Source organism: Zingiber officinale, chromosome 5A, assembly GCF_018446385.1.
Source record: "Zingiber officinale cultivar Zhangliang chromosome 5A, Zo_v1.1, whole genome shotgun sequence".
Taxonomy (NCBI): domain Eukaryota; kingdom Viridiplantae; phylum Streptophyta; class Magnoliopsida; order Zingiberales; family Zingiberaceae; genus Zingiber; species Zingiber officinale.
In genome coordinates, this window is record NC_055994.1 from 8,904,855 (window position 1) to 8,928,984 (window position 24,130).

Here is a 24,130-nt window from a genome sequence, read left to right on the forward strand (position 1 = left end):
ACCGTGCAGACCCAAGAAATAGAATGTATGACTCAAACAAACTCACTAGTTGCGTATAGGCAGCAAACCAACGCATGTTCTGACCATAAAATTCATAACTAATTCATTTCTAACCCAAATTGCTCCCCGTTTGAACCCACACGCCCCTAGACAGCCTTGACATGTAAGGAATATCATAAATCATCAACTTGAACATCATGTTATGACTGAAACGAAGAATGAAAGCATATATTATGACATGCAATACATATGGGTGAATGGTGCATCAAGAAAACTTTGTACTTGCCTTCACGTGAATAACTTACAACCACGACATCACGAAGCGGCGAAGGAGGCTAGGGAACACATGAACACCCTTGAATTCTCTAAATTCGAAGCTTGAAAATTGAAGGAGAAAGCCGAGGCAGCTAAAGGTTCTAGGGTTGGCTCCTCCTCTTCTTTTTTTTTTTTCCAATGGAATGATTTTATGTACTCCCCCTTCTATGTATAAGAGGAGACTAAGTGGTTTTAGGGTTTGTTGTTGTTTTTTTTTATGAAGTTGCTAAATGATAGTTATAAGAGTGCTAGTAAAAAAAACTAGCCATTAACCCCCTTCTGAGCACTAATTTGTGAAATTAACTCAAAAAAAAGTATCTTAAATTTACCCCCTCTACTTTTAAAATTCCGCAAGGCAAGAAAAGTAAGCTCAAGAATACATTTTATAAAATAGCCTTTACCTCGGTATTCCCGTCCTCTCCTTTCGAGTCTCGTATTATCAAAACTAAACTTCTAAAAGAACTCATTATTAAACAATTTAAATAATTCAAATAATATGATAATGGAATAAAATTCGTAATACTACTACTAACAATAATACTAGAGCATGCGATTTAGTAGTGAAATTTTCGAACGCTACAATGGTTGAGTTATAGTGTTTAAGCTAAAAAAAAAATTAAAACTAAAAAAATTTCAGGTACTCACGGGATATATGTTTAGGGTGTCTAATAATATTTTTTTATTTTTTATTTTTTTAGCTCTTGGTTTAAGCCAATTAGATTTTTCCTCTAGAGTTTAGGGGTTGAATTATAGTGTTTAAATTAAGAAAATTTTGGTACTCATAGGGTATAATATATGTATTTAGGATTTAAGTTTTAGAAAATGTTGATTTTAAAAAATAAAAAATATTGAATTAAGGCATCTATGTTTGATTCGGGCGCCTCAACACTGTAAAAAAAAAATTCTAACGAAGGTGCCTCTAATACATTGAAGGCGCCTCGCATTAGGATGTGTGCAATAGACGGTCCGCAACATATTAATTATATATATAGTTTTGATATATTAATTATATATATAATTTTGATATCTTAACCATTTTACCCTGTATATGTGCGCACTTAAAATTTTTTTATAAAAGCTTATCAACATCTAAAAAAATCAACATTTCACTAATATTTTATATATATAAAAGATGTTTTTTCTCTAAAATATACTAATTATTAGTTTTTGAATATTAGAAGTAAGTTATATAAATATTTATTTATTATATAGGAATATTCAGTTTATGAGTATATGGATAGATAATTTGATATATAAAAACACTTCCGATCCCTTGTTTCTTGCTTCTGATCGCTGTTCGCCATTCTTTCCACAGGATTGCTGTTCGCCTTTCTTTCTTGAGATTAGGGTTTCAATTCCCGTGGTATCCAATGACTGTGCAAGAGATCTGTATTAGGGTTCCGATTCTCACGGGATCTAGTGACTGCGATGAAGCGGATCCCTTTGACGAAGGGTGGAAGTTTCTCGAGGAAGGCATCACCAAGCTGAAAAGGATGATCGTGAAAGAGTTCTCCGAGTCGCCGATCACATCAACAGAATACATTCTGCTCCACACGTAAGTTTCTATGTGATTTTTGAAATTTATCCTGCTCTTTTTTTTTTCTGTAATTAATTATTGTAAGAGATAGAGCAATTTACAAAATATGTATCCAATCGACTGATCATAATCACGAGAAACAATTGTATAATAAATATAAGTGAGTGTTCATGGAATTCATAACTTTCGAGGTGAGTATGTTTTTTGTGTCATTCATTTTTACTTTTCCACCTAAGGTTCTCAGGTCTGATTCAACATATATATTAAGTGTCTTTTGAAAAGCAGTATATGATTTTTTAAATTTTGTCACGTTAGAATTTTGTTTAAAAAGTTAATAAAATTCATATAATTCTTTTGAATAATAATTAATTTTTAAAAATTATATTAATTAGATTTAGATAATTACTAACATTTCTTGTCATACAATTAATTTTTTCTCCACTCAACGGTTGTTTCAAATTGGAGGGAAATGACTATAATGCTTAAGGATCGATTGCTAAGAATTATAAAAACCTTTTATTCGTTTAGAACAGTGAGAGGTTGGTTTTAAATGACTACTAGTAGGTGGAATGTTAAAAAGAAATCCATTAAAAAGCATAAGATTATTAGAATAACTTATGTTGATAGGTTTTAAAATTTGAAAGCTCCAGTGAACTGGGGATACACTACTTTCCATATTCTAAATATTTAGGATTGACCAGATACAATTTATTTTTCAATGAACACACAACTTTTTATATTCCAAATAACTAAGATGAAACTTGAAGCAATTTGAATAATATTTTTCTAATAAAAATTAGGAAGTTATTTCATGTAAAAAATTATGAAAATATGCAAAGAAAATAGATAATACATGAGTTTGTCATGTAAATTATTCATCTAATAAAATTAGGTTACTTTTTTTCAGATTAACTTGACTTGATGAACCTAAAAAAAGTGCTTCATGTACATAGTGATTCCTAGACTTTTAATGTTCACTCCTTGTAACAATAAAATAGTTAGGGTGCCACTTGAGAAAAAAAAAAACCTTACATCGCATTCACATAATTTCATCGGACTATTAGGAAACCATCAACTGTGTAAACAGTGATAGATTACCTTATTGCTGCTCGTGGCAATATTAAATCAAATGCAAAAATTAAGTTGTGAGAATAAGTTGTGAATGTGGTATAACTGAAAAGATAGATCAGAAATAATGATCGAAAACATGAATTGTAAAACATTTGCACTGTATACTTCATTGCATGTTATCAAATTCTTTGTTATGGTATCTCTTTTACTATTTGTTTAAGATAAAATATGCTAGAAATGTAAACTATAAATATTTATGCTTTTCTTCAGAAAGAGAAGAAGATTTTAAATATAAGGAGAGACCTTCACATCTAAAGTTCATTGTCTGTATTTTTTTTTAACTCTAGATCTACAAAATAAGAAAAAGGCCATTGTATGTTGTAATTTGATAATTTTAATTGTTAATTATTCATGCATGCACAATCATGAATTTAGATAATATTCATGATAAGAAAGTAGCTAGAATATTAATTAACGACAATGCTAGATTAATTATATATAGACAATTTCGCACTTCCTTTTGTATAGTATGGAATTGAAAATATAATATTTTTTTTGTAACCTAATAGTATTATCTCCTTTTATTCAGGTGTTACCATCTTTGAAGGAGAAATACAATGAGTTTATGCTAAGAGATCTGAATAAAAAATAGTTAAATCATAAAGATATAACCAGATGACTTTAAGATATTTTTGATTATCTTAGTCGCTTCTTTATCAAGCGGAGATCTTTGTCATCACCTTATGAAATTATGCTTTCATGTTTCCAAGACTAGATGGATTGTCATCCTCCTTATTCATTTTTCTCCTCTAAATAACATGATTTAAATCTTTGTTCAAATATTTTTCTCCATGTTTTTAATTTCATGGTACAGTTGTTATTGAGATCCATGCTTTCCCTTCTGTCGTAGGTTTACTAGGAAATTAAAGGAAAAGTTAAAGATGTTGTCATTGATTTGGTAACTTGTTGTTATTTCTGTCATCAATTTTCCATATTCAATATATATTAGCTAATTGTTATTAAATTATTATTATTCTAGGTTTTTCAAATAGATTGGTCAAGAGTATCGAGGTGAACAAATTGATAGGGTTTTACTGAAGAATGTTATTGACATTTTTATTGAAATTGGGTCAGATAAGATGGATTATTATGAAATTGATTTCGAAGCGGAAATGCTTAAAGACAAAAACATATTACTCTACGTATGCTTCAAATTTGATTCTAGTTGAATCATGCAGAAAGTATATGTTAAAGGCGCTTTCTCTACATATCTTCATGAATATTATTTTTTCTAATTCAATATTTGATCCTTGTTTTTTTTTAGATTGAGCCATGCATTAAGAGGGAGAAGGATAGAGTTGATCATTACTTGCATGCTTCTAGTGAACTAAAAGTGGTAGAGGTATATTAGGTTCTATCACAAGATTTAATGAGATAAAAATGATATTAATTTCTATTATTTTTAGTTCATATTTTTTATGATTGAAAATTTTCATTACTTGTAGAAAGTGCAAGATGAGATGCTACTTGTGCAATCAAGACAACTTTTGGAAAAAGAAAATTTTGGTTGTCGTATCTTACTTCAAGATAATAATATACTTTTTCTTAGTTGATGAATTTTTTTATGTGACATCTAATCATGTTATAACATCCTTGTGTCTAATTGGCACTCACGTGAATGCTCTTTCACTAATGTATACGTTTTTTAGCAAGATAGAGAATGACCTCGATCTCGTCTCTCAATTATATAAAGAGGTCATAAAAGTAATAGTTGCAAAATCATTAATTTTCTACCGTAAAATTAACTTGAATAATTTAGTTTCTAGTTGTTAATATATTTCTCAACTATCATTTTTGCACAACATTTGATTGTTGAGGGTACAACATTAATCAACTAAGCAAATACAAGCAACAAGAAGGTAAGTATCCATTATCCCCTTAGATAATATCCCTATTCACTTGTTAGCACTCTTTGATCACTCAAGGTGTTAGGTTAGTTATATATTAACCTAACACCTTGAGTGATAAAAGAGTACTAACAAGTGAATAGGGGTATTATCTAAGGGGATAATGGATACTTACCTTCTTGTTGTTTGCATCTGCTTGGTTGACTAATGTTGTACTCTCAGCAATCACATGCTGTCCAAAAATGATACTTCAGAAATATATTAACAACTAGAAACTAAACTATTTAAGTTAATTTTGTGGTAGAAAATTAATGATGTTGCAACTATTAATTTTATGACCTCCTTTTATATTTGAGAGATGAGATCTAGGTCATTCTCTATCTTGTTAAAAAGTGTATACATTAGTGAGAGAGCATTCACCTGAGTGCCAATTAGACATAAAAATGTAATAACATGATTAGATGTTAGAAAAAAATTCATCAACTATGAAAAAGTTCATTGTTATCTTGAAGTAAGATACGACAATCAAAATCTTCCTTCTCCAAAAGTTGTCTTGAATGCACAAGTAGCATCTCATCTTGCATTTTCTACCAGTAATGAAAATGAGCAAGCATAAACAATATGAACTAAAAGTAATGAAGATTAGTATTATTTATATCTCATTGAATCTTGTGAGAGAATCTAATATACCTCTACCATTTTTATTTCACTAGAAGCATGTAAGTAATGAGCGACCTTATCCGTCTCCCTCTTAATACATGCCTTAACCTAATAAAAAAAATAAGGATCAAGTATTGAATTGGAAAAATTAATGTTCATGAAGATATGTAGAGAAAGCACCTCTAACATATAATTTATGCATGATTCAACTAGAATCAAATTTGAAACATACGTAGAGTAATATACTTTTGTCTTTAAGCATTTCCGCTTCGAAATCATTTTCATAATAATCCATCTTATCTGACCCAATTTCAATAAAATATCAATAACATTCTTCAGTAAAATCCTATCAATTTGTTCACCTCGATACTCTTGACCAATCTATTTGAAAAACCTAGAATAATAATAATTTAATAACAATTAGCTAATAAATATTGAATATGGAAAATTGATGACAGAAATGACAACAAGTTACCAAATCAATGACAACATCTTTAACTTTTCCTTTAATTTCCTAGTAAACCTACAACAGAAGGGAAAACATGGATCTCAATAACAGCTGTACCATGAAATTAAAAACATGGAGAAAAATATTTGAACAAAGATTTAAATCATGTTATTTAGAGGAGGAAAATAAATAAGGAGGATGACAATCTATCTAGTCTTGGAAACATGAAAGCGTAATTTTATAAAGTGATGACAAAGATCTCCGCTTGATAAAGAATCGTCTAAGGTAATCAAAAATATCTGAAAGCCATCTGGTTATATCTTTATGATTTAATCATTTTTTAGTCAGTTCTCTTAGCATAAACTCATTGTGTTTCTCCTTCAAAGATGGTAACATCCGAGTAAAAAAAGGTAATACTATTAGGTTACAAAAAAAATATTATATTTTCAATTTCATATTATACAAAAGGAAGTGCGAAATTGTGTATATATAATTAATCTAGCATTGTCGTTAATTAATTTTCTAATTTCTTTCTTATCATGAATATTATCTAAATTCATGATTGTGCATGCATGAATAATTAATAATTGAAACTATCAAATTGCAGCATACAATGACTTTTTTCTTATTTTGTAGATTTCGAGTTAAAAAAAAAATACAGGACAATGAACTTTAGATGTGAAGGATTCTCTTTATATTTAAAATTTTCTTCTCTTTCCGAAGAAAAGCATAAATATTTATAGTTTACATTTCTAGCGTATTTTATCTTAAACAAATAGTAAAAGGGATACCATAGCAAAGAATTGATAACATGCAATGAAGTATACAGTGCAAATGTTTTACAATCCATGTTTTCAGTCATTATTTCTGATTTATCTTTTCAGTTATACCACATTCACAACTTATTTTCACAACTTAACTTTTATATTTGATTTAATATTGCCACGAGCATCAATGAGGTAATCTATCACTGTTTAGACAGTTGATGGTTTCCTAATAGTCCGATGGAATTATGTGAATGTAGTGTGAGCTTTTTTTCCTCAAGTGACCCCCTAACTATTTTATTGTTATAAAGAGTGGATATTAAGGGTCTAGGAATCACTATGTATACGAAACACTTTTTAGGTTCATCAAGTCATGTTAACTGAAAAAAGTGACCTGGTTTTATTAGTTGAATAATTTACATGACAAACTCATGTATTGTCCATTTTCTTTGAATATTTTCATAGCTTTTTGCATGAAATAACTTCCTAATTTTTATTAGTAAAATATTATTCAGATTGCTTTAGGTTTCATCTTAGTTATTTGGAAGATAGAAAGTTGTGTCCATTGAGAAATAAGTTGTATCTGGTCAATTCTAAATATTTGGAATATAGAAAGTAGTGTGCCCCCAGTTCACTGGAGCTTTCAAATTTTAAAATTTATCAACATAAGTTATTATAATAATCCTATGCTTTTTAATGGACTTCTTTTTAACATTCCACCTACTAATAGTCATTTAAAACTAACCTCACACTGTTCTGAATGGATAAAAGATTTTTATAGTTTTTAGTAATCGATCCTTAAATATCATAGCCATTTCACTCAAATTTGGAACATCCGTTGAGTGGAGAAAAGATTAATTATGTGACAAGGAATGTTAGTAATTGTCTCAATCTAATTAATGTAATTTTTTAAAATTAATCATTATTCAAAAGGACATTATGAATTTTACTAACTTTTTTAACAAAATTCTAACGTGATAAAATTTGAAAAATCATATACTGGTTTTTTAAAAGGCATTTAATATATATGTTGAATCGGATCTGAGAACCTTAGGTGGAAAAGCAAAAATGGATGACACAAAAAAACATGCTCACCTCAAAAGTCATGAGCTCCTTGAACACTTCCTTGTATTTATTATACAATTGCTCCTTGTGATTATGATCAGCCGATTGGGTACACATTTTGTAAATTCCTCTATCTCTCACAATAGTTAATTACAAAAAAAAGAGCAGGATAAATTTCAAAAATCACATAGAAACTTACGTGTGGAGTAGAATGTATTCTGTTGATGTGACCGGCGACTCGTAGAGCCCTTCCACGATCATCCACCAGGCACAACATCACGGAGAGAAGATTCCAGGCCTCTCGGTGTATCTTCTTTTTAGGTATGCATTCTTTTGAGCTATTCTTGTGAAGACACGTTTCATTCTAATTTCTAAATATTTAGAGCATTATGAAAGTTCCTGTATGAGCATTTATAAAGGAATCATGGAATGATGAATTGATCTGTTTATGGCATGACAGTATACCTTAAGCACTACCTTTTAACACCAAGATTGTTAAATTTAACAGTGTAACCAGCTTGGCTTATGATACTTGTCCCCACCACCTCTAGTTTGGTACCTTTCAACATGTGGCTAGTAGGTGGGTTCTTCTTGGTATCACTTACACTGGATGATACTTCCAATATACTACCATATTGATTGTATTTGGAACTTGTCTTCATCACAATATACTCTCCATTTTTGTCTTGTTTGGATTTTCATTATTCTTTTGTGCCGGTATAAATCCTTGTTATCTCTCAGCTTATCACACATTTCCTTATAAATCTCTCCATTTCTCTAAGGGTTCTATTCTCTTAAACTCTGTACATCTCTCTTTTAAAAAAAAGAAAGGTAAATCCGCTACCTTAGCGGCCCCCCTAGTGCCGGCCTCACGGATATGGGGGGAGGTAAATGCAGGTATATAGGCCATAGACACATGGTAGGATAAATCATAGGGCGTCGGTTCTTAAGAATCGACCCATGACTATTACGCCAGACATACCATGCACCTACCATCTGCGCTACGCCCTGGGCGCTCTAGCCCCGTACATCTCTCTTAAACTTTTATATTCCATAGCTTCTTCTGTTCTCTTAATTCTAACGCTTGTATGATGCTGGAGCTGGTTCTTAAATCTGGTCTCAGCAACAAGTGGAAAATGTCAACATTTGCAATAGGCTGACTATTGCTATTTATTTCTGTGCAGCGCATTTGAATACACAGTGAAATTATTTTGCTGTTGCCAAATTCAATAATGTAAACAAGAAATCTTACATCTTTTAGATGAGTAGTTGGACAATTGAAAACCATGAAGCATCCAAACTACATTATGAGGCTACAGGCAGTATTGATCTACATTTTTTTAGGTCACACCAAAGTTTGTAGTTTCTATTATTTTAGAAAAAAAAGCTTGCTCACACTATAATATACCCTTATGATTCTCAGTCTTTTAAGAGGCAACTCATAAACAAGTTCATTTATTATGACTTTCAGCATGATGAGAAAGATGGAATAGTGGTCCCTATCTAACAGCATAGTTACTAATTTTCTAGGTAGACCATCCACCATGACTTTTATGTAGTTCAACTAACTCATTGAATTGATGAAGAAGCCACACCACTCACGAGGAAGAGGTTGATAGTAGAATTGGAGGGAAGATGCCAACCTGCCTTATGTATTTGCACCTCTTAGCTACTATAATAAGTTTGTTTGTACCTTATAAACCAATTCCACATGGTATGTAATCTCAATATTTGCCACCCAATCCATCAATTTATGATTTAATCCATTCTACTCGAGACAAGTGTCACATTTTAATTTGTGCATGTTGATATATAACCTTGTCGAAGCAGCTTCATTGGGTCAGAGATGAAACATTGGACTTAGATTACCAACAATCTCATGGTTGAGCTTGAATTTTCTAACAGTATCCAAATGGTAGATGAACATGTTCTTCAATAAAATTGGAAGTCCGACATGGTTAAAGGCTTCAATGAGCGAATATGCCATTTGCACCATGGTTGTGAAAATTCCAACTAAGATCTTTGGACCATGGTATGAAATATTGTGGTTTTTACCATTCCGCTTGGGGAGCGAAACCGACACAGGAAGCTTTCCAATTTCGTGTGCGTCCGTCCGTCACACGATCGCGTTGCGCGACAGAAGCATCTTGGAGGCATTGCCGGAAGCAACACGGGAAGCTTTTGGCAGCGCCTGAAGCATAGCGGGACGCTTCTGGCAGTGTCGGAAGTGTCACTGAACGTTTCTTCCGTCGCTAGATGTGTCGCCGGAAGCTGGCGGCGCTGTCAGAAACGTCGCCGGACGCTTCTGACGCTGTCGGAGGCGTCCTGCGATGCTTCCTGTGTATGCGGGTAATTGTCACGGTGATTTCACGGTGCAAAATGATTTATTTAATTTAAACAATTCCTAAGTGTGATATTTTGAAGAGGCTTCTATAGACCATAAATAAATTATTCTCATAAAATATATAAAAAATATTTAATATTTTTAAAAAATTATTAATTTTATTAATTGATAATATGAAATTATTTTTACTTTTTAAATTTAATTTAAAAATTATAGAAAAATCACATTTATATTTTGATATATTTTTTAATATTTTATATTTTTTAATAATTTATATAGTTATTATATATAAAATAGTATTTTTGTATTAATTTATATATGATTATTTAATTTGAGTTTTGGAGAACTATAGAGTTGACCTAAGCAGAATATTACGAGAATTAATACTTCCGATTCACACCACTCCTTTTGGTATTATTAAGGTAATATAGTATGATGTATCAATTTTAATTTGAGTCATTGATTCAATTTTCTTTAAAAAAACTATATTTAAATTTTTTTTTAAAACTTATATAAACTCAATATGCAATTTATTTTTAAATTATATACATTAAACAAAAAAATACTAAAATTGTATCGGCACGACACGATACTAAAACCGTATCGTTCTAGTCTGGGATTGAAACTTCGGCACGGGTCGAGATTTTAAACCTTATTTTGGACTTTGTGGTCCTACAACCTGAATTGATCTAGTTGATCCAAATTCTATGCATGATCTAAATTGGGTTGTATATTGCCTTCTTCAGTTATTTACTATATGTTAATTTTATCTTTGTTTGATGCTTGATACATTCATGATCCCAAATCTATAAAAGTTAATACAATGATAAATTTTAGATGTCAAATACCTTTTTCAAAAAGTTGTTATTTTTAAATATCTAAGATCTGACAATCCTACACCAATCCTATGCTCCGATGTTGGGTACCTTTCACTATTCCTAGTGAATTTTGATCCTGACTACATTGCTGATATAGTGTTACAACATATAGGTATGCTACATCTCATATAGATACTTCTAATTAGTCTTGAGTCGTTTAGATAAAAATTAACTAAGTTGTATGCTCTTGCCAAAAAAAATGATTCTGAACTTTAGCACTAAGATGAACTTGGTTTATTTTACTTCTGGAAACATTAGGGTTAAAATGTTAAATAAGTCAATAAGGACAAGAATAAAGTTTGCTTTGGATGAGAAAACTGAGTGTCCTTTTTGTTTGTGACGAGATGGAATTAGTATATTTTATCATAATGTTGTATGTAAATCATCAAGAAGTTTTTCTTCTATCTGATATATTTTGTTTCCATTTTGGCTTATGGAATTTTATGATGGATAATTTGTGTGCATCGAATATTGTGCATCTTCTTTCTTTATAGTGATTTATGGAAGTTGTTATTGCATCATTTCTATGACATTTATTTTGTTATGCTATTAGGAAGCTGCTATACCATATAACGTGAACAAGACTTGGGAAGCTGCTACTCCTGTGATGCAGACCCCTCTTGTTAATCAGCAGTCATATTTCAACAGTCCATTGAAACCAACCCCCTCTTCCAAATGAGAACTATGTTAATCAACAAAAGGTTATTTATTCACAAGCTCCCAACTTTCAACATTCTACTTCTAATCATGTCTCAGATATTTTTCAGACAAAACCCCAAACAACCCCGACTATGGAGGTACGCCAGTTTCCTAAAGTGCAGCTACCTACAAATCCTAGGATTGCTCCAAATGTGGGACTTAATGCGCTGAAGACGCAGAAGGATAGTTTTGGTATAAATGCATCAATAGACTTAATGTGGGACTTAATGTGCTTATGTTAGTGTCTCGATACCAAAACCTAGTACTAAATCTCCAGCCGAAGATCATGGGAAGATCAAGGTGATTGTTTCCTTTATTTCTCATACTTGCCCATGGTTTTATTTGGCACAAGGTGGCTTTCTCATGTTTCAAAAGACTTGCATTATTTCTGTTTATTTTCTATAATTTATGTTACCTATAGATTCTGGCTGGCTTTCTAGATGGCATGAAATCTTTATTGCATTATTTATTTAAACCAAACATATTTCTTCCCTATCTTTGTGTGATTTTGATGGATTTATTAGGAAACGTTCCCACCATCATTATGTGCTTATCTGGATAGGTCTTTTGCCCATTGCAAGGATGATTCTCAAAGGTCAGCAAACGAAAACATATTGAAACAGGTTAACCTTTCATCAAGACCAAGTTATTTTTACTTTTGCTTTGATATGGATACCATTATTCTATTTGAATCTTTCATATTTCTTTTTAAAAAATGAGGCAGTTAGTCTTCATTTTATTGATTTTCTGTTCTGACAGAGGTTAAGTTTTGTTTGGTGGTGAGGACAATTATGAAACAAGATTTCCATCGAAAATAATCATAGATCAGTATGTGTAGAAAAATTGGGAAATAATTTTTTTTGAATTAAAAAATTCTTAATTGAATTCCTCTGCTATATTTGATTGAGTTTTTGGTGGATTTACCATTGGTTTTTTAAAACAAATATTGAACATCTCCTAATGTTTTCTTCATATCCTTGCTATTTTCCTACCAAATAGAAGGTGGTGAAATCTGTAAGGAAACTCTTTCTGTAGGATTTTCCATGCAATAGAGATCAATTTGGTTATAGGCTTTACAATTTTAGATAACATTGCCGTGATGATAAGCAAGTGTACTCTCAACAGTTAAGAGTTTTGAATAAACACTTGATCATTTGGCATCATTCGATGATATGACAATTGTAATTTTGCAAAATTGAAATTCTACAAGTCAAATGATAAGTAGGAACATATTTAACTATAAATAATTAAAAAAATTACTGCTACTTGGTATTTTCAAATACTGCGATCTTAAATAGGACAAGTCAGAATAATAAGTAAGATAATAATTTGAAATCCACTAAAATTTTCTAGTTAACTTTGTCTTTCCAAGATTTTGATTTTATATGTTGTGATATTTTTTTAGCTAGGCAACTTTCTAATTCAGGTGTTCTAATCAATCCTGATACAAACCCAAGCCGTAAAATTTAACCATTTTTGGTGATGATTGATATAGTGATTGCACGCTAATCATTCATTTCACCTGTGGTTTGTTCAGTGACATGAATATATCATATTGTTTATAGGTGATAGCCAAAGCAACTGCCAATGGAACACTTTTTACTAAAGAATGGGACATTGAACCACTTTTCACATTGCCAATTGAGCAAAGGTATCCCACATCTAATGGAGATGAGATATTGTCACAATTCTTCAAACATTTTAAATTTAGCTTCATAATTTTTTTGCTGTAGGGCTCTATAACTCATGGAACCTAGATAACAATTTAATGGGATGATGAGTTTTAGTGTCATCTCTGTTGCTTCAATTTTCAGAGCTTTACATAATTTTGATAGCTTCTTGATGGTTTCACTTAATGCAGTGATCAACAGAGTGGCGCTCCAACACTAGTTTCACTTAATGACTAAATTTTGTAGCAACCAAATTTGCTTGTCTGATGTTGTGGAATGCTTTACATCACTGTCATGTATTATGAGATATACACTATTGGCATACTTGTTTTAGTATTTCTTTGACTATAGTTTGATTGCATCACTTCTAAATCCTGATGAAAATTGTCATTTTCATGTATATGCATACTGATTTTCATAAAGATTATACTGCTGCACCAATCCTTGCTTGTTAAACTCTCATGTCTGCACTCTCATGTGTGCACCAACTCTAAGGGGGCGTTTGGTTCTTTCCTAGGAATAAGAATCGGAATGAGAGTCATTGTATTGTGAAATGGGAATGAGTATGAGCATGGATATCACTCTTAAAAGCAATGTTTGGTTAGTTGCATATTTTCTATCAGAATAAATCAAAATTTCCTTTTTTACTCTTAAAGGAAAATAAGAGAAAAAATTAGATGTGAGAGAAAGATGAATATGAGAGAAAAATATGATGAAAGAGAATGATGAAAGAGAAAGTATGATGAGAGAGAAAGTGTGATGAGAAAGAATGAAGAGAAAGAAAGTGTTATGAGAGAAAATGAGAAAAGAGAGTATGATAGGAGAGAGCATGATGAGAGAAGATGAGAGAGAAAATATGATGTGAGAGAAAGTATGATAGGAGAGGATGAAGAGAGAGAAAATGTAATGGAAAAAAATGAGAGTGCGATGAGAGAGATTGAGGAGAGAGAAAGTATGGTGAGAGAGAAAGTATGATGAGAGAGAAAGTGTGATGAGAAAAAAAGAGAACAGTGAGTGTGATGGGAGAGATTGAGGAGAGAGAAAGTATGATGAGGGAGAAAATATAATGAGAAAGATGAAGAGAGAGAAAATATAATGGAAAAAAAGGAGGAGAGAGAATGTGATGAGAGAGATTGAGGAGAGAGAAAGTATGGTGAGAGAGAGTATGATGAGAGAGAAAGTGATGAGAAAAAAAAGAGAATAGTGAGTGTGATGGGAGAGATTGAGGAGAGAGAAAGTATGATGAGAGAAAGTGTGTTGAGGAAAAAAAGGAGGGAGTGTGACAAGAGAAATTGAGGAGAGAGAAAGTGTGCTGAGGGAGAAAGTATGATGAGAGAGAAAGTGTGTTGAGGAAAAAGGAGGGAGTGTGACAAGAGAGATTGAGGAGAGAGAAAGTGTGATTGGAAAAAAAGAAGGAAGAGAGTGTGATTGGAGAGATTGAGGAGAGAGAAAGTATGATGAGAAAGTATGATGAGAGAGAAAGTGTAAGAGAAAAAAAGAGGAAAGAGAGTGTGATAGGAGAGATTAAAGAGAGAAAAAGTGTGATAAAATGATGAGAGAGAACAAAGAAAGAAAAGTGATATGAAAGAAAAAATATATAAATATATTTTGATATTTGATATTAAAGGAGAAAATTTTAGTTTTAGGTCAAGAGTATTTTTGGAATAAGAGAATATTTTAATTGATGAAAATAGGGTAATGGCTAATTGAAGGGGAGGTACATGGGAATGATTCATTCCCTTATTTGTATTCCTATTCCTATAATCCAAACATTAACAATGACAATCAATGATTCTCATTCCCATTTCCCATTCCTATTCCCCTAAACCAAACACCCCCTTATTTGATTAGACCTCGCTTGTCAAATAAACCAAAAAAAAAAGAATATTGTATGTTTTTCAAAATCTGATGCTAAGTTTCTTTTGTCACATATTACTTTAAAATATTAACTTCATAGTTATATGTTGTATGTTTGTGCTATATGATGTGTTTTATGTTGCATGTACTGGGTCACTTCCATGGTCTTTTTGAATTCAATTGATGAGATGCTAAATCTAATTTAGGTTAAAATTAAATTTCAAATCAATACATTTTCTGTGGATTCTTTTCAGAACCTATCATCACCTATATTTTATACAGTTTTTGTAATATATGTCAGATACTATGAGTATTTATATTTCTATATTATATACTATTTTTTTTGTGTTATATGTTTCAATTTAATTGCTTTTCTTGCTTTAATTTGGGTATTTGATTGGCCATTTCACAGCTTGATACAAAAAACTCTGAGAGCAAGTCAGTTAATTGTTGGGTTGGTTTCAAGTTTCCTCCCTCTCAACAGCAATCTACTTTACCTAAATTTGTTCAGCGAGCAATGAAGGCACGTTTTTCTGACACTTCAAATGCAGCTGAAAATGTTGATCATTCAAGTGATAGTGACAAAGAACAAAACCTGACAAAATATTATGCTAGTGCAATTGCTCTATCCAATTCACCTGAGGAAATGAAAAAGCGTGAAAACCGGGTTAAGCGTTTGAAAAAGGACAAGGAAACCAAACTGACTCTAAGACATACAGGTCTAAAATTGCTGCTGGAGGAGGGATGCACACAAAAAGAGCTAACTCTTTGCTAACATCTAGAAGTTATGGAAATGGCCGAAGTAAGGCTGTGGAGGATATTGACTGGGATTCTTTCACAGTCAAGGGGACTTGACAAGAAATTGAGAAGCGTTATCTTCGGCTTACATCAGCACCTGACCCTTCCACTGTAATAATCATTCCATATGATTTGCATGTGCTTGATGTAGTAATAGTTTTCTTAATCTCACAATGTTGTTTTCAGTGTTTGTCATTTCACTCCTCTTTTTTTGCTTTAATTTGAGGTAGACATTCTTTTCCAGGTAAGGCCAGAGGAAATATTGGAAAAGGCTCTACATATGGTTCAGACATCTCAAAAGAATTATCTTTACAAATGTGATCAATTAAAATCCATCCGCCAAGACATTACTGTACAAAGGATTCGGAATACACTTGCTGTCAAGGTTTGTGTGAAGCTTTGATTGGGTGAACTGAGTGTATCTTTTGAAATTATTACATTATTATTTTGGAACGGGTAGAATAGTTAACAACTTTTATTTTGTTCATGACCAGGAGTTTACTTGTCTTACATTCTATCAGCCCAATGTCACATAATCTTCTTTTTAAAATTTTTGTTATAAGTGTATGAAACTCATGCTAGATTGGCTTTGGAAGCTGGTGATTTGCCTGAGTTCAATCAGGTTGTTTCCTTGCTATTTTGATGCCATAGCAATTATTTTTGTTCGCATCAGTTGAGTTTTAGCTCCTTGTCTTTTTATATTTTATCTTATATGAGCCAATAGCTGGCATGCCTAATTTATAGCTGGAGTGTTGAATGGCATTTTTTTTACTATAGTCAATATGGATTTTGTTGCTAATGGATTCAATTGTTAATCAATTGTATTAATTTGCAGGCCTCTCTTGCGTCTGACAAAACCTATAAAGATCTTTTTTCCCCCCTCTTCTTCTTATATACAGCGAGAAACATGTTTATTAGACAAAATTGGTACATTGTTAATATCTCCACTTCTAAGCTGTTAATAATAACCGTTAGTTCTTTTTGATGTTTCTTTGCAAATCATAGGCAGAAGCATTGTGCTTGGGTTGAATTTTTTTAGTTATTTTTCAATATTATTCAATTAAACAAATCTAAATATTACTTATTTCATATCTGTAATTATGTTAGCACATTATACATTTTAATATGTGCATAAGTCTGGCAACATGCATACACACATATTCCCCAATATGTTTTCTAGTATTGATGTTGATGTTGCTATGGTAATTGATTTTAAAAATGCGATGCATTTTGTTACCAGATAAGTATTCATGTTAATTTAAGCAATTCTGTTTAATATAATATGAATTTGTGCAACTTGCAGTGCCAATCACAGTTGAAAAGTCTTTATGCTGAAGGTATTGAGGGACGTTATATGGAATTTTCTGCTTACAATTTGCTTTCAATTATTTCACACTCCAATAACAAAAGAGAGCTATTATCGTCAATGGCAAGGTAATTATGACAAAAGAGAACTATTTTAGTTGTTTTTGCAATGTTTTGCACGACTACCATGTTTCTAAGTTGTGTACATAGTCAACCTTGTGTCGATCTACCATGATTATTAAATCTAATAGCATTCATCTTCTTAACCTAGTGAGCATGCACTCTTTTGTTTAGATTTACTTCAACTTCTTATGATGCATCAAACTCTTGTGCAAGGAAATTATGTTAAATCATATACTATTAAGTGTCCACTTGTTGGAACTCCATTCTGATGCAAGGGTCTAAATTTAGTCCAATTTGTAAGTTGTGAGTCCAATTTCAAATGCTATGTTGACTCCACTTTAGTCCTTTATTGTAAGTTGTGGGTCAATAAAGGAACTTTATAGGCTTAGACGGGCCAATTACTATTAATTAGGACGTAATCATTTTGGGTCGATGATTGAGTTATATGGACTTCACTTTAGTCCAATATTGTGAGTTGTGGATTGATAAAGAGCTTATAGGCTTAGACAATGACTCTACTTTAGTCCAATTTGTAAGTTGCGAGTTGTGGGTTAATAAAAGAGCTTTATAGGCTTAGATGTCAATTACTATTAATTTGGGCCTAAGCAATTTTATCCAGTGTGAGTTGTGATTTAATACAGAAACTTTATAAGCTTTTAGATAAGTGAGCTACTATAGGCTTGAGCTTTTCTGGCCCAGTGGTGGATGGGTCGACAAATTAATAGCCCAGTTCTTTCATATAGGTGGGATATGACGCCTTTTTCTTTAGCTCATATGTAACATAAATAAATTAAAAAATCCTAGGCGATGAATCTTTCGTGTGACCTTTTTTTTTTTTGTGGCAATTCCAATGACATGGAATAGAAGAAAGGGGAGAGACAAAGCTCTTGAGGACCTAGAGTTGATAAATCATAGTAGCACATGAAAATAAGAGTGGGAAAGGAGAAAAGAAGAAATTAAAGATTGATGTGAAGAAATTAGAAAATTGGTTTTCTTCAAAGAAGAGAAAATTAAGAAGAGTCCGTGAAACTCAAAATAGAAGAAGGCCCTAGGGTAATATGAAAATACTTTACGAAATGCAGTGTTGGGCAGCTATGAAATAATACCTATCAAAATTTATGGTAGCTATACTTTAGGGAATGTAGTCTTGTATGGATATGAAATAACACATACAAAAAAGTTAACCTGTAGAGATGAAAAATGCTAAGATGAATATATAGGGTTTCATAAAAGTTAAAGAATCAAAATATTAATATTAGAAGGTAATTAGGTGAATTATAAAAAATGATAAAATAGTAGAAAATTTTGAATTAAGCACGTTTAAAGATGATTAAGAGATTCTATAAATAAAGAAGTTGAATCAATAGAGTTGAAGGTGTGAGGGATAAAGGGGAGATCAAACAATTATCACATAAATAAAAGTGATTAAAAAAATCTGAATGTGAGAAGTGATATAGTGTTGCATAGATTTCAACGGAGAGAAAATATTCATGTAGCGGATCCATAGTTTGGAACTAGCATGTTTTAGTTGATGTAGATGATCCTACAATTTTTGATGGTGATGATGTTCATATGCTGCAAGCAATTGCCCAATTTCTTTGTTAAATATTCTACTGGACTCAGGACTATGATGCAATGGCTAGTGCATATTTATTTTTTTCATGCTTCTTTTATTCATTATTTTCTCTCTCTCTCTGATTTCCTGATCTATTTGTCCTCAGGCTATCAGCTGAAGCAAAAGGCGATGAAGCCGTGAGACATGCCCTTGCAGTTCACTCTGCTGTTTCATCTGGGAATTATATTCTTTTTTTTCAGACTCTACAAGGAAGCACCCAATTTAAACTTTCTTCATGGGTACTTGCTACTTTAAGTCCAATGTCATTGTTATTTTTTGTTTTGGCAATCAATTAAGGCAATGTATTGAATATATAAATCTCTATACGGAGAAGATGAGATTTGAGGCTCTGAAATGTTTGTGCAAGTCATACCGTCCAGTCCCTGTTTCATCTATTACTTGAGTCTTGGGCTTCTCAAAATTTACACATGGAGAAGACAGTCACAATGCGCCGATAGATGGAATTGAAGAATGTGAGGAATGGTTAAGGGCACATGGCGCAGTGCTCACTGATAATAATGCAGAGTTTCAGCTGGACACAAAGGTACTCTATTGATTTCTAGTTTTCTTTCTTTAAAACTGTTATCACGGTTGACATGCTATGGAGTAATTGAAAATGAGGTTGGATGTGATTATTCATCTAGGTTAAATAAAAAGCTCTTAGTCATTCGCAGGATATCCAAATTCTCTGGCTTGTGACCTGGAGATGGAATTTCCACTCAATATAGGATATAATCTTTGACCTAATATTTCTGGGGTTTCTTATACCATCCACTTGAAACCTTAGCAAGACTAAGTAATTTTTAGTAGATGGTAATATTGACAGTTTATTATTGACAAAAAGTAGAATTATTTTTTGTGTTTACAACTGGAATTAGATAAAGTTGTAACTCTAACTTAAACAAGAGTTGAACTATTCTTCCTTTCTGACCTGTCAGTAAGAGTTCCTTGTGTTTCCCATTCTTTTTCTCTATTATTTGAGATATGCAAATTTGTTTAAGCATCCTTTTCCCTTGAACCTCTCCTCTGACATTTGTACCCTATGGATTTTAGAACGTTTAGAAAACTAGATTACATTTCCTTGTCATATTTATGCAAATGATAGTAACTCAAAGTTGTTTCAGAATGAATTGGGAAAGAAGTGCAGACCAAATTTTAATTTGAGAACAAGTTGGAACAGAGTTTTACAATAGTCAGATTCTGGAATGGACTTTGTTGTATCCTTAGTTGAGAGTAGCCACTTCCTCAAATGCTTGACTTACCACAATGTCTTCCTCATCCACAATCTACATGCCGGAGCAAGAGGATGTTGTTGCTCATGGAGATGCAAGCCTCGCAGTTGATGATTTTCTTACTAGGACAGTATGATCGTACCTGTATACCACCATGTTCAACCATGACTTGGGAGAATTTGATTGATCATGCTCATCTCTGGTTGCTATGAATAATAAATGAAGGTGGACATGAAGCCAAGCAGTGTTTGCCTGTTTTTTATACTGTGACATTAGTTAACAAATTGGGTGGGATCTTTCGACATAATCTCGCAACGAGATGAACTGTTCATTGGGGGAATGCTGATCCGGTAGGTGACTATTCTGAGTAACGCTAGTTATGAAGTGTGATCAGCACACACAATAAAGATTTTCTTGGACTAACAGATTGATTGATGGCGATGATAAAAGATCATATCAGTGTCATTCAAGCTTTGTAAACGTGTAAGATGACTTCTATGTAAATCTAAAAATAAGTATCAAATGAAAAAAAAATCAATTCAATTCTTACACATGCTTTGTTATTAAATATTAATTTGTATATTATTTGATACATTGCAGATTCAAGTAAATTTATCATGCAAGTTAATTTTTAAATTATTTAGGGTTATACATAGTACGGTAAATTAAAGAAAAATATATAATTACAACTTTAACTTTGGATGTAATCCCCAATCATAAAAAGTTTTATTTTCACTCTCTGCATGTAAAGTTTCATTTGCTTCAATTTTCTTGTGCAAATATTGTTACCTAATTATCCCTCAAATTTTTAGGTACAAAAAATCTAAAAATACGTATAATTCTTTTTAAAGTTAGCATGAGTATGAGTTTTTTCTTGTTTTAATATAATTTATCCTAAATTCAGCATCTTTTAAAGAAAATGTAGTATATTTTTTTATCTAATTGAGTACCATTTAAAGAAAATCTAGTATATTTTTCATCCAATTGAGGTGGAAAAAGAATCGTGTTCAATTTGATAGAAAATATATTAAAATGAGTATAATTTTTTTTAAAGTCAACATTTTATACTTGAGTCGAGTATATTTTCTATCAAAATTGATCTAATATTTTTTAGGTACAAATAGTCTAAAAACGAGTATTATTCCTATTAAATTCAACATTTTAAAATATAATCGAGTATATTTTTTATTAAATTAAGCATAATTTTTTTTTTGCTTAATATGATTCTTCCTAAATTTGATATTTTTTAAAGAAAATTTATAATATTTTTAATCTAATTGAGTATTATTTAAAGAAAATTTAGTATATTTTACCTTTAATTGAGGTTGAAAAAAAATCATACTCAATTTGATATAAAGATAATAGATTCTATTTTAATGTATTAAATTTAAGAGAAATTATATTCATTTTTAGATTTTTTATATTGAAAAATATTAGATATAATTAAATAAATATATTTAAATATAGAGTGAAAATAAAATTTTTATTCTATATATAAAATTTTATTTATTAATGGTGACTGCATTAAATTTTCTCTAAAGCTATTGACTATTAATGGCATCTTGTAAAAAATTATATGTGCAAGATATTTCAATTTAACCAAATATTAATTATTATAAATGTGACTTAAAACATAACTACAGACTACTACTACAATTTATTACGCAGGCCTGGATTCCAGGCATTTATTGCGGCAATAAATGCCTCTGCTGCACGCTGAGATTTATCAGATTCAATTACCCTTCACAGGCTTAACACAACGTAGTAGAAGAGTGTAATAGGAACTGATAGCAAAATGCCCACAATGACCCTGCACTTATTAATGATTGATTCGTAGAAGTAATGCAGAATTTTATAGATATATAAAAAATTAATTGACAAGGGAAAAGGGTATTGAAGTCAAACCCCGTGCTCATGATGTCTGCATGGACATTGTATTCCTCTGCATAAACAAACGAAAGCACGGCGAGAGGAAGAGCAGCCTGCGGCGATACATGTCTTCAATTTCTTGATTTATTTATTTCTGAAAAAAAACATACATTAATCAGTTAGTTACCTGTACAATGCCTACGCGCAAAAATACCCCGCGAAGGCCGACAGCGAGCGACGTCGCGGCCATGACCGCGGGGCCTACCACGAATCTGGCGATCATGGCTAAAAGGGCGAGCTTGTAGCCACATAAAATGAATCTTTTCCGACGAGCCATGAAAGTGCCTGCGCGTAATTAATCGATCGAGCCATTTAGCCCGAATATATATTCTCGCTTTGAAAGATAGATGAGAATCTAATAAGAAAAATTCTTGACTGACTGACTGACCCACACTGAACATGGCTAGCCCAACGGCTGACACTGAAATGATCGACAGTGAATTGTCGATGATCGGAGGCAATTTGAGATGAAGTCTGCGAGAGAGAATAAAAATAAAAATTAGAAAATGATTCGGAAGTTCACTGATCGTTAATGGCCAAACCTGAAAGCGATGAGCGACCAGGAAAAGCCGAGCATGCTGCTGTAGGTGTTGGGGAGCTTAAGAATCTTCTTGGCCGCCACCGCCAGGATCCGCAAGGCCGACGGCCACCCCTCTTCTTCGTCAGCGTCGAGCTGCGCTTCGGCATCCGCTAGCTGGGAGCGCGAGGCCACGGCGCTCTTCGCCGCCATGTACTCGAGCAAGAACACGACGACGATGAACCACAATGCAAACTGGAGGACCACGGTCTGCGCCATCAGGCTGTCGGAGACGGCGCCGTACATGCCTTCGAGCACCGGCACGCCCATGATGATGGTGTTGGGCAGGGTGACGAGGGAGAAGATCGTGACGGCCCAGGCGAGGGCGTTCTCTTTCTTGGCGAGGCGGGCCCAGGCCGCGAAGCCGGCGAGCGCGGTGAGCTTCTGGAGGGAGTCGGCGGCGAGGAAACGGAGGTTCATCGCATAGGGGTCGTTGGAGGAGATCATGCGGAAGGTTAGCAGGGGGATGGCGAAGACGGCGACGAAGTGGTTGATCCCGGCGCACTGCTCGGGGCTGAAGGCTTTGGCCTTGGCGGAGGCGTAGCCGAGCGCCATGGCGGCGTACAGGGGCACCATGGCCTCCACCACGTGGTAAAGGTTGGACAAAGAAATCATGGCAACCGAATCTCTCTTGGAAAAGAATCGACTAGGTTTGGCAGTAATTTAGCGTCCATATATACATAAATAAATAAACATTAATAATGTAGATGCACTAGTAATTGCATGCGTAGAGTGAGAGGTGACGATCGAGCATATCATTGGAAAATATTGGCGTCCAGCGGAGACGTCACCTGGCCTGGAACGACGGCGACGGATGGATGGAAGCTATTGGAGTTGGCCACTTCCGGTTCCACCTGAGAAAATTCAAACATACAAATCTTCAAACCAATTAATTTCACCCGATTGGATAGCCCAACCGTTGGTGGAATATATGAATAAGCAAATTGGAATCCTAGAAAATCTGAAAACAAAGAACAATGAAGATGGAATGTATCGAAATGTTTGAGCTGAGGAGTATGTAAATATTTTCCTTTTAAGGTTTTTATTTATCTTCATTATTCAAACTTTACTAATGAGTTTTATTAGCAAACTACGCCAAGATATAATAATCCTTTCAACACGATATCTAGTAAAAATTTTGATAATACAGGGTGATCTTGATCGAAATCTGAGTTAGATGAAGGCCGGTTGGGATGACGTCGGTGTTGACGGAGAGGCGACTTGGACACACCTAGCGTATATGCACCGAAAAGACGGACCCCCACGTGGAGCTCAAGGACAGTGGTGACGAGACCGGCGGTACTGAGGCTCTGAGGTTCTGTGCACACTCAGACAA

General features: G+C 32.9%; 1 protein-coding gene and 1 pseudogene across 2 annotated transcripts; one reads left to right on the forward strand and one right to left on the reverse strand.

The window, feature by feature from the left end:
* LOC121979400 overlaps window positions 1-20,839 on the forward strand; it is a 31,540-nt pseudogene extending 10,701 nt beyond the window's left edge.
* Window positions 20,840-21,848: 1,009 nt separating this feature from the next.
* Window positions 21,849-23,487, reverse strand: LOC121979826 (probable auxin efflux carrier component 9). 2 transcript variants are annotated; one of them, XM_042531818.1, is made up of 5 exons: window positions 22,760-23,470; window positions 22,606-22,691; window positions 22,345-22,502; window positions 22,194-22,270; window positions 21,849-22,098 (listed from the first exon to the last, which is right to left on the reverse strand). In XM_042531818.1, the coding sequence occupies exons 1-5, from the start codon at window positions 23,407-23,409 to the stop codon at window positions 22,032-22,034; spliced, it is 1,038 nt and encodes a 345-aa protein (XP_042387752.1). In that variant the 5' UTR covers window positions 23,410-23,470; the 3' UTR covers window positions 21,849-22,031. The 2 variants fall into 2 exon arrangements, with proteins under 2 accessions (XP_042387752.1, XP_042387751.1); XM_042531817.1 differs by having other exon boundaries at window positions 21,849-22,270; window positions 22,760-23,487.
* Window positions 23,488-24,130: the final 643 nt, after the last annotated feature.